The 12,435-nt window shown below is 43.6% G+C and overlaps 1 protein-coding gene across 1 annotated transcript in view; it reads left to right on the forward strand.

Annotated features, from left to right (window-relative positions):
* Window positions 1-429: 429 nt before the first annotated feature.
* Window positions 430-12,435, forward strand: part of pax9 (paired box 9) — a gene marked incomplete at its 5' end in the record, with an annotated part of 31,442 nt that continues 19,436 nt past the window's right edge. Inside the window, 1 exon segment of the mRNA XM_084310317.1 lies at window positions 430-557. Coding sequence (XP_084166443.1) covers window positions 430-557 — 128 coding nt within the window.

Here is a 12,435-nt window from a genome sequence, read left to right on the forward strand (position 1 = left end):
AATGATCTCTTTTTCGAGCAAGACCTCCTGGCCAACATGGCAGCAAAAACAAAAACAAACATACAAAAATACACAAAACACAGACAGAGACATAAAAGGCAAAGTGGGGCAAAGGGGACACACCGAGCTGCAGCAAACTATAGATTGAATGGGATTTTGGGGGGAGATTGGAGGGTAAACAGGTAGAAAGAGGAGGGAAGGTGAGGCTTTGCAGGAGGTCGCTGGGGAGAGAGAAGGTCCAGTTAATAAATATTAAATATAACACCACATTATGCAGTGAAGCATCGACATTCTCCCATCTCATTCTTTAAAATGCCTATTAAACTGGGTATAAAATAAATAAATTAGTACTAGTAATAGTCCCCTCCCCCCCCCCCAGTTGGGAAGAGAAAGAGGGGTAGACCAAAGAGCACCTGGCGAAGGACCGTGATGATGGAGCTGAAGGAGATGGGTCTTTCCTGGGAGGAAGCGCTGCAGGCCAAAGCACGAGACAGGGTTCAGTGGCAGTGTGTGATGGCGGCCTTATGCCCCAACCACCGGGATGAAGAGGATAAGAAGTAAGTAAGTAAGTAAGTAAGTAAGTAAGTAAGTAAGTAAGTAAGTAAGTAAGTAAGTAAGTAAGTAAGTAAGTAAGTAAGTAAGTAAGTAAGTAAGTAAGTAAGTAAGTAAGTAAGTAAGTAAGTAAGTAAGTAAGTAAGTAAGTAAGTGAGTAAGTAAGTAAGTAAGTAAGTAAGTAAGTAAGTAAGTAAGTAAGTAAGTAAGTAAGTAAGTAAGTAAGTAAGTAAGTAAGTAAGTAAGTAAGTAAGTAAGTAAGTAATAGTGCTAATCAGATGTATGTACAGAGTTGTAGTATTAATATGTACAGTGATACAGGTATAAAGACACTAAGTCGTACTGGCCAGCAGCGAAGTAAGAATAGGTAAGGGATATGTACAGATATAGATATAGTATCTAAGATAAAATAATTATGTGCAGGTATGTAGATGTGGATATACAGTAAGAATGTATACGGTATATACAGAATTATTTACATGCTATCATACAGACTTATATGTGAACATGTGAAAGTGAACATGGATGTCTGAGTCAATTGAAAGATTCCAACACTGTCTAAATATAAGGACCAAACATACTATTGTAAGGTCTGGATGAAAGCTGGTGCATATAGGCAGGGGCGTAGCTGGGGGGGGGTAGTTTAGGATGATTCCAAGGGCCCAGCACTGGGGGGGGGGGGGGCCAAAAAAAAAAAAAAACATTTTTTTTTTTACTAGACATCACTCAGGTGTATTATTGATGCTCTCATTGATACTATGTTTGTTTCTGAAGTGTGTGTGTGTGTGTGTGTGTATGTGTGTGTGTATGTGTGTGTGTGTGTGTGTGAGATATATAGAGAGAGAGGGGGGGCTTTGGTAGACTATTGCATTGGTCCATTCATTGAAGATGAACGCAATGTGACATCTTTTACTAGGCTCACCCACCAACAGTGTAGGTGCTGAATTGCTGATCAGAATGTATAGGTAAAAACCATATTATGCGTTTTCATCAATAAAAAAATGGCAAAAAAAAATCCGCTCGCGCGCTCGCATTCACTGCGGGCCTACAAATACATTCTTTCATGGGGCCCAGAATCTGGAGCTACACCCCTGCATATAGGCGTCGGTTTAGGGGTGGGATGCAGGGGGACGTGTCCCCCCTCAATATTGAGAAGAGGTCAAGTTGTCCCCCTCACAAAATATAGCTCAAATGAAAGACAAACCCCACCCCAAAAGAGGTGTGAGGGGGTCAAAACATCCTTCTTACTTGTAACTATAGAATAAATATTTGAAAGCAGTACAGAACGCCTGATACACAGCCTTACTGCATTATATTCCATTATATTCGGGTATACCTGAATGTTGTCTTTTCCTTTAATAAAGACATTTCCACCATGAATTGACGCGGAAAAGACACAAATCGGTGCATAAAAGTTCACCAGAATGCAGAAAATTAAGTGTTTAAGATAAGATCAGATATTCCTTTATTGATCTCCTTGGGGGAAATTCAGGCATCATAGCAGCGTGGGGGAGGGGGGGGGAGGCAGGGGCGTAGCTGGGGGGGGGGGGTAGCTTAGGATGATTCCAAGGGCCCAGCACTGGGGGGCCCCCCAAAAAAAAAAAAAAAAAAAAAAATTCTTTTTTTACTAGACATCACTCACTTGATGCTCTCATTGATACTATGTTTGTTTCTGGTGTGTGTGTGTGTGTGTGTGTGTGTGTGTGTGTGTGTGTGTGTGTGTGTGTGTGTGTGTGTGTGTGTGTGTGTGTGTGTGTGTGTGTGTGTGTGTGTGTGTGTGTGTGTGTGTGTGTGTGTGTGTGTGTGTGTGTGTGTGTGTGTGTGTGTGTGTGTGTGTGTGTGTGTGTGTGTGTGTGTGTGTGTGTGTGTGTGTGTGTGTGTGTGTGTGTGTGTGTGTGTGTGTGTGTGTGTGTGTGTGTGTGTGTGTGTGTGTGTGTGTGTGTGTGTGTGTGTGTGTGTGTGTGTGTGTGTGTGTGTGTGTGTGTGTGTGTGTGTGTGTGTGTGTGTGTGTGTGTGTGTGTGTGTGTGTGTGTGTGTGTGTGTGTGTGTGTGTGTGTGTGTGTGTGTGTGTGTGTGTGTGTGTGTGTGTGTGTGTGTGTGTGTGTGTGTGTGTGTGTGTGTGTGTGTGTGTGTGTGTGTGTGTGTGTGTGTGTGTGTGTGTGTGTGTGTGTGTGTGTGTGTGTGTGTGTGTGTGTGTGTGTGTGTGTGTGTGTGTGTGTGTGTGTGTGTGTGTGTGTGTGTGTGTGTGTGTGTGTGTGTGTGTGTGTGTGTGTGTGTGTGTGTGTGTGTGTGTGTGTGTGTGTGTGTGTGTGTGTGTGTGTGTGTGTGTGTGTGTGTGTGAGAGATATATAGAGAGAGAGGGGGGGGCTTTGGTCGACTATTGCATTGGTCCATTAATTGAAGATGAACGCAATGCGACATCCTTTACTAGGCTCACCCACCAACAGTGCAGGTGCTGAACTGCTGATCCGAATGTATAGGTAAAAACCATATTATGCGTTTTCATCAATAAAAAAATGGCACAAAAAAATTCCGCTTGCGCGCTTACGCGCGCTCGCATTCACTGGGGGCCTACAAATACATTCTTTCAGGGGGCCCAGAATCTGGAGCTACACCCCTGCGTACAGGTAGTAAAAACAAGCAGTGTAAACAATATAACAAATCAATATAATTAACTAACTAACTAACTAACTAACTAACTAACTAACTAACTAACTAACTAACTGAAATATACAGTATTCACATAAGGTGCAGTATGCATAAGATAGTATACTTTTAGGTTCCTAGTTGGATGTCTGGCAGCAGTCCCTGCCCACTGTTGTGGAGCCTGATGGCCGCTGGTATGAAGGACTGCCCCCCCCCCCCCCCCCCTTGTTTGTCGCCAAGAATGTCCTGAGGGAGGACCCCCAGACCCCCCCCCCCCCCCCCCCCCGCTTAAAATGTCCCCCACAAAGTTGAAATGAAACATTCCGCCTTGGACTGATGTATTGGTTAAAGAAATAAATAAAATAAAACACATCTGCCACCACAGCTATAGATGGTTCCTCTAAGATTAGTAGAAAAAAGATGGTTTGCAACTCAAAAGAGACGTTGATTTTACAAACCTTTTATGTTCATTATGCAGATTATTTTATGGACCAAACAAAGGCAGGGTGAGCAAACAGTGGTTCCCCCCCACGGACGTGATTCCCGTGACATTAGGTGAACTTATGTGAACTTAGGTGAACTGCTGAGGATGAAAAAGGAGAACGTTTTCTATATATCTACGTTATTATGGGCCACGTGATACAGTTGTAGTGTGTGACTCCATAGGAAGTATTTATTTACATGCATGTTAGACCTTCTTTTACTGTTACATTCAGTCATTCAGCTGAACGCTTTCATCCAAAGCGACTTACAACAAGTTCTGTACAACAAGTCAGCAGGAAGGACACAACTCTGGTCAGTAAGATTGTTTGTCAAACAATATTGAACTTGAGTGCTACAGTCTTGAGTGCGTATAGTGTAGACATACATTTGTTTTGTTTGAATTAAATGAGATAGTTCAGCCAGAACCCAGGAATTCTGAGAAGATTGTAAAAAAATATATATATATATAAATATAATATTTTATTTATGAATGGGTTAATAAAGTGGAGTTTGGAAACCAGAGCCACTTTATCACAAAGTGCTGGTGACTAAAGCTATTCCTCTGAGCCAATGGGAGGAGCCTGCATGCATCTATAATTAATGACCTTTAAAATACTGTGTGAGGAAGTCAGTCCCACTGTGTGGTTCATATACAGGTTCTATCATCTTAACTAACATGTGGTGTTCCTTTTAAAAAATACATATATTTATTTTAATACTAGATCAGTGTTAATGTAATGTTTACCAGTGTTAATGTAATGTGTTTATGTTACTGAGTGCCGAGACCATTATACTATAAGACCGCCGACTCTCTTGATGACTTTGTAACACTTGTCAGTGTGCAGTGTGTAGACATGGTGTGTGTGTGTCTGTGAGAGTGTGTCTTTGTGTGAGTGAGTGTGTGTATGCGTGTCTTTGTGTGAGTGAGTGTGTGAGTGAGTGAGTGTGTGTATGCATGTCTTTGTGTGAGTGTGTGTATGTGTGTCTTTGTGTGTGTGTGTGTGTGTGTTTGTGTTTGTGTATGGATGTGTCTTTGTGTGTGTGTGTGTGTGTTTGTGTTTGTGTATGGATGTGTCTTTGCGTGTGTTTGTGTGTGTGTTTGTGTATGGATGTGTCTTGTGTGTGTGTGTGTGTGTGTGTGTGTGTGTGTGTGTGTGTGTGTGTGTGTGTGTGTGTGTGTGTGTGTGTGTGTATGTGTATGTGTGTGTGTTTGTGTGTGTATTTGTGTATGGATGTGTCTTTGTGTGTGTGTGTGTGTGTGTGTGTGTGTGTGTGTGTCTTTGTGTGTGTGTTTGTTACCATGTGGTTTGTTCCTTTTATTGTTCTATTAAAAAACAACAACAATAGGCCTACAGCATGTATAAAGACAACATAATTTACGATGTAACGTGGGCGACAGTGGCTCGGGAGGTAGAGGAGTCGTCTGGTAATCCGGAGGTTCCCGGTTCGATTCCCGCTCCTCCCGGGCAGCGTGTCGATGTGTCCTTGAGCTGGATGCAATCCTACCTTGAGGGGAGGGAACAGATGGTGGAGGTAAACGGTACCCTACCCCCCCCCTCACAGTGAGCTGTGGTGTTCCACAAGGAAGCATACTAGGACCGCTACTGTTCCTAATTTATGCAAATGACATGTCGTCAGCTTGTGACTGCAACTTGTTCCTGTTTGCGGACGACTCAGCCCTGCTGGTCTCTGACAGGGACAAGTTGCAGGTTGAAAAAGCCCTCAGCTCTGAACTCGGCAGAATCTGCACCTGGCTCGCTGATAACAAACTATCATTACACATGGGCAAAACAGAGTCCATTCTCTTCGGTTCAAATAACAAACTCAGCAAGACCGACGGCTTCTCAGTTACAGTGGGTGACAATATTGTCACAAGGAAAGATGAAATTACCTACCTGGGTTCCATCCTAGAGGCTAATCTCTCCTGTGACAAAATGGCATCCAATGTAATAAAAAAAGTCAACCAACGAACTCGATTCTTGTACCGGATCTCCTCTCTGGTAAACAAGAATACCCTGAAGACTCTGGCAGGAGCACTCATTCAGGGGTACTACGACTATGCTTGCACCTCATGGTACCAAAGCACCTCAAAGGCGCTAAAAACAAAATTACAAACATCTCAAAACAAACTGGTCAGACTACTGCTTGACCTGACTCCTAGAACCCACCTCACCCCTGCCCACTTTGACAACCTAGGATGGCTTAGAGTAGACGACAGAGTACAGCAACTTGCAATGGGCCTGGTCTACAAGATACACTACACAACCAAGGTACCCATGTACATGTCAAAATACTTCCCAAAGGTCAGTGAATACCACGATCACAACACCAGAGGGAGCTCCACAAATCATGTTAAACCCAGATTCGGCTCAAACAAGGGACTAAACACGTTTCGCAATTATGCCACATCAATGTGGAACGCCCTACCCAAAGCTGTAAAGGAATGTGGATCACTACCCACTTTCAAAACCTCTCTCAAGGGACACCTACGGGAGACTGCAATTCAACACTGGCCCCTGTAAATATCCTAACCCAACCCCCTCCAATGTACAGTCATTTACCTAGTATGGTTTTGTCAATAGTCCAATGTACAATTTTGTTTGTTTGTACAGTGTCCCCCCCCCCTCAATGTACAGTTTTGCTTGTATATACAGTGTGCCCCCCCCCCCCCCCCCCCCAACCACCTCCAATGTAGATTACCCAGTATGGTTGTCAATATCCCAGTGTACCCAACCCCCCCCACCCAACCTCCTCCAATGTACAGTTTCTACGTCAAATGTATATACTCCCTTTTCCTGACTCCTTCTGTATCACAAACAGTACTGTATTTGCAAATCTGGTATGTCATAAATGTATAGATGTAGCAGTACTGACTATCTGTATGTCATGTATGTCATATATGTCCTGATGAATTGAAAATGGGGGACCCTGATGTAAACAAGACGAAAGTCTTTCTCTGGTCTGCAGCCCCTTAACAATTGTGTGTATTGAGCTGTACTGTATTGTACCCATTCTGCAATCTGTTAATAAAGTTTTCAATCAATCAATCAATCAATCAATCCTTGAGCAAGACACTTGAATGAATGAATGAATGAATGAATGAATGAATGAATGAATGAATGAATGAATGAAAACTTTATTAACAGATTGCAGAATGGGTACCAAGTGACTTAACCCCTAACTGCTTCCGATGAGCAGGTTGGCACCTTGCGTGGTCGCCTCCGCCGTCGGTGTGTGAATGTGTGAGTGAACGGGTGACATGTGAGGAACAGATTGTAAAAACGCTTTGGATAAAATCTATATATAAATGCAGCCAATTACCATTTAATTTACAATGTCTGTTAAAACATGAAATGGTTACAACAATTAACAAAACAGTTAACAGAACAGAACAGTTAACAGAATAGTTAACTGAACAGAACAGAACAGAACAGTTAACAGAACAGAACAGTTAACAGAACAGTTAACAACAGAACAGAACAGAACAGAACAGTTAACAGAACAGAACAGTTAACAGAACAGAACAGAACAGTTAACAGAACAGAACAGTTAACAGAACAGAACGGAACAGAACAGTTAACAGAATATTTGTTGCAAAACTAGTTTGGTGGTTGAAATTCCACTTCCACTAAATATAACCGCTAAAAATATAAAATTGATGGAATTCCTCTGAGATAACTTTTCAAACCTGAAATGGCTTTAGGTTTATGAATTAAATGTTGCTATTAATGACTCTTGTACCGTGTGGACACGGCTGCACACATTATACAAGGTATTGAGAGTAGCAAGGAGCAAATTAGCCTCAAAAACATCCCTTTATTGTGACATTGTATTGAGAGACCTGTGCTACTAAAGTAGGCTTCCTCACGATCACCAGGACAACAGGAATGTGTATTCTGCTCTGGACGCGTCAGCGTGACGTGCACTTCTAAAGACACCCAAGAAGAAGTGTGGCCTCTGGCTGTGCCACAACTAGTATGTGATACTCTACCGCCCCCTGGTGGACACTCAGTGACAGAATGACTTGTAATGTTGTGGCTTGTTAGGAAGTCACTTGCTCAGTGATGTATAAATATAAATATGCATAAAGGGTATCTTTAATAATAAAACACAATATACTTGTATCCTAATGATAAGGATAAGCGCTTAATGAAGAAATCCAATCCCCTTGCCTTAGCAAACTAACTATCTAAGCTACTCATAGTGGTAAAATAAAAAGGTCTTTCATTATTTCCTTTTATTTGCCCTCTAGACCATCCTCCTATACAGCTCTTCTCTCTGGTCTCAGTGTAATAAGTGCCTTGTTGCCTTGTATTGATAATTACACCACATCACACAATACACCTACACACATCCACTATGTTCAGGATGCTACTTGTTGGGCGTGGGAAGGGGGTCATAGTGTAGGTGTTACGACCCCTGTGGGTCTAAGGGTAACGGGCTGTAACATAACTGTTGGTTGAAAGAAATGATGGACCAGGTTTGTAAACACAATGGGCCTCATTCAACAATACTCTCTTATTATTTTTCTTATATTCTTGATTACCTGCTGTCTGTTAAGAGAACAATAAGAAAAGCCACCGCCACATTCATCAAGCCGTTCTTAACGTCGAAATCGGTTCTTACCCAGGTCGGTTGCATGATGAATCCCACTCGTTCTTAAATTCAAATGCGCGTTCGCGCTAAAACATTTGCATACAGACACGCCCGCCATCTCCTTATAAGGCGAATGAGGCGTGTGTAAAACAGCCGAGTTTCGGCATCTCTCTGTCTGATCCATTCAACAGGAAGCGATTTGCGACTGATCTCAAAATTACACACACACACATCTCATGACTCGCGACTCAGTGCATGTGTGTGTGTGTTCCTGTGGGTCGCTCATCGCATGTGTGTCTGTGTTAATCTGATGACAAATAAAGACTTATACTTGTACTTATATGTATACCGCGTACTGTACAGTACGAAATAAATCGTTCCAGCAAAGTAGGCTTTGTCAATACTGAACGACTTGACGATGCTTGTCAAGAACCAATCGCGCAGTAGGTTGGGAAATACTGGATCTGTCCCCTGGCTGTCATCTCTCTCTGAAAGGTCCCTGTGGCTGAAACCCAGAATGCGTTCAGAACTTGTACGAGCAGAGAAGAGAGGAGAGGAGAGGAGATGTTGTAAATATGCGTTCTATGCGTACGCCTGGGCAGCCAGCATCTAACTGTTCTAACAGCAATAATATAACATATAACACAACAATCTATAGCTAGCAATGCTCTCTCTGTGGCCATACACACACAAAGGCAGTTTCACAAATCACAAAGGCCAATAAACAAATGCAATATTATCAGAGGTCAAGGTTACAAAATATCACCAGGCCTCATGCCAGAGAGAGAGAGTGACTGAAGTGAGCAGCCATGTTTTAACAGGGTGTGGTGATCCAGGATGGTTTCTGATTGGGTCTTGGAGTCTTGAAACCCGTCCACCAATCAGTGCTGTGCTGCTATGTAGTCCACCAATGGAGGGGCAGGCATAGCAGGGACCAATGGTGGAGGACGGGTTCTGGCTGGAGGGAGGAAACAAAATGGAGAACAAGACACACACTGGGGAAGCACATACATTGGGATGTAACAGTAGGGGAGTGGACATTTAATTATTAATTAATGTAATTCATTAATTACATTCATTACATGTAATTCCCTATTGTTCTTTCTTCTTTGATATATTGCTGCATTGTTGTTTTAGTTTATGCAGTGTTTTATAATTTTTTCCTGCAATTCTAATGATTGTACATCTGTATCTGTATGTTGGTATCGTCCTCGTCCCCCGAAGCCCTTGCTCTATGAACCGTCCCGCCTCTCTTAATGGTTATGAGCAGTGGTGCAGTCGTGGTCACACGCGGTTACACGCCGTGTTACTAGATGATCACTGAGGCAGAAGTACGCGCGCACAAAGATGCGCTCTATCCATTCGTTGTGCGCTAAGTACCCGGCCAGTGGCCACCCATAACAAAAGCGCGTCTTCAACCACGCCCCCGCCCGCAAATACAAACCGATATAAACAGATCATTTGACAACAGTATCATGTTCCTACCTGCAACGCAACCTGAACCAACGATGCCACCGCCGCTCCCCAAGAGAAGAAAGTTGCAGCTTCAGAATCAGCTTATCCAAAGCAAACTTAGTTTCGCTATACCTGCACGACCTCCAACGCCCGGGTACAGTACAGTACAGCTCAATACATGCATACAATTGTTAAGGGGATGCAGACCAAGACTTTCGTCTTGTTTACATCAGGGTCCCCCATTTTCAATTCATCATAACGTACACCAGATAGACAGTCTTGCTCTCTTAATATGCTGGTTAAATCGGCTGTCTTTAACCTGAATTAGCAAACAAGATACAAAGCATTCAGTTGACTAATTGTATATGTTCTAATGTTCTCTGTTCTAATGTTCCTGCTACCTTTTTCAGCTTCGCTATTTAAAAAAAAGAAAAAAAAAACTGTTCTGTGCGCATGCACGTACCGGCGGTCCGGCGCGCGCGCGCGCGTGCGTGGCGTGTTACCAGTTCCCATATTACGACTGCACCACTGGTTATGAGACAGAAGGGTACACATCTCTGAGCTTGCGCTCTTTAGTACAGTTACTGTATTAATCGCCTGTGTTACCGTGTATTGGATTCATACATCGTTTGTAAATATGTTTTATGCATTATTGGTCGATTCATTCTAATCGTACCGTCAATATGTTTTGAGATAGCCATCATTGGCTAGCTAGCTATGTCGATAGCTAACGTTAGCTGCTAGTTAGCGCCCCATCTAAGTGTATGCTTCACGTTACAGGAAACAGTACGGCCTGAGAGCACCGTCGCTGACGCAACCTGTGTTTGTTTGCTTGATTGTACAGGTATGTTTTGGCTGCTAACGTGTTTTTCTTTATTTTACTTAGGGTTGGGGGTTTTAGAGTATCATTGTAATGTGCATGTGCATAAGGGTGGGTGCATTGTCACAAGGAAAGATGAAATTACATACCTGGGTTCCATCCTAGAGGCAAATCTTTCCTGTGACAAAATGGCATCCAATGTAATAAAAAAAGTCAACCAACAAACTAGATTCTTGTACCGGATCTCCTCCCTGGTAAACAAGAATACCCTGAAGACTCTGGCAGGAGCACTCATTCAAGGGTACTACGACTATGCTTGCACCTCATGGTACCAAAGCACCTCAAAGGCGCTAAAAACAAGATTACAAACATCTCAAAACAAACTGGTCAGACTACTGCTTGACCTTACTCCTAAAACCCACCTCACCCCTGCCCACTTTGACAACCTAGGATGGCTTAGAGTAGATGACAGAGTACAGCAACTTGCAATGGGCCTGGTCTACTCAACCTGTGTTTGTTTGCTTGATTGTACAGGGGCAAGTTGGGCAACAATAAACCTGAGTTCGACAAAATGGAGTCCTGGCTGTCTATTCTCTAACACACAACGCAGAGCTATATTGCACCGGCCACATCATCAGTACCATCTACATCCTCCTACAGCTCTTCTCTCTGACCTCAGTACCATCTACATCCTCCTACAGCTCTTCTCTCTGGTCTCAGTACCATCTACATCCTCCTACAGCTCTTCTCTCTGGCCTCAGTACCATCTACATCCTCCTACAGCTCTTCTCTCTGGTCTCAGTACCATCTACATCCTCCTACAGCTCTTCTCTCTGGTCTCAGTACCATCTACATCCTCCTACAGCTCTTCTCTCTGGCCTCAGTACCATCTACATCCTCCTACAGCTCTTCTCTCTGACCTCAGTACCATCTACATCCTCCTACAGCTCTTCTCTCTGGTCTCAGTACCATCTACATCCTCCTACAGCTCTTCTCTCTGGCCTCAGTACCATCTACATCCTACAGCTCTTCTCTCTGACCTCAGTACCATCTACATCCTCCTACAGCTCTTCTCTCTGGCCTCAGTACCATCTACATCCTCCTACAGCTCTTCTCTCTGGCCTCAGTACCATCTACATCCTACAGCTCTTCTCTCTGGTCTCAGTACCATCTACATCCTCCTACAGCTCTTCTCTCTGGCCTCAGTACCATCTACATCCTCCTACAGCTCTTCTCTCTGGTCTCAGTACCATCTACATCCTCCTACAGCTCTTCTCTCTGGCCTCAGTACCATCTACATCCTCCTACAGCTCTTCTCTCTGGCCTCAGTACCATCTACATCCTACAGCTCTTCTCTCTGACCTCAGTACCATCTACATCCTCCTACAGCTCTTCTCTCTGGCCTCAGTACCATCTACATCCTCCTACAGCTCTTCTCTCTGGCCTCAGTACCATCTACATCCTACAGCTCTTCTCTCTGACCTCAGTACCATCTACATCCTCCTACAGCTCTTCTCTCTGGCCTCAGTACCATCTACATCCTCCTACAGCTCTTCTCTCTGGCCTCAGTACCATCTACATCCTCCTACAGCTCTTCTCTCTGGTCTCAGTACCATCTACATCCTCTCCTACAGCTCTTCTCTCTGGTCTCAGTACCATCTACATCCTCTCCTACAGCTCTTCTCTCTGGTCTCAGTACCATCTACATCCTCTCCTACAGCTCTTCTCTCTGGCCTCAGTACCATCTACATCCTCCTACAGCTCTTCTCTCTGACCTCAGTACCATCTACATCCTCCTACAGCTCTTCTCTCTGACCTCAGTACCATCTACATCCTCCTACAGCTCTTCTCTCTGGCCTCAGTACCATCTACATCCTCCTACA

Source organism: Notolepis coatsorum, assembly GCF_963971535.1.
Source record: "Notolepis coatsorum genome assembly, chromosome: 3".
Classification (NCBI taxonomy): domain Eukaryota; kingdom Metazoa; phylum Chordata; class Actinopteri; order Aulopiformes; family Paralepididae; genus Notolepis; species Notolepis coatsorum.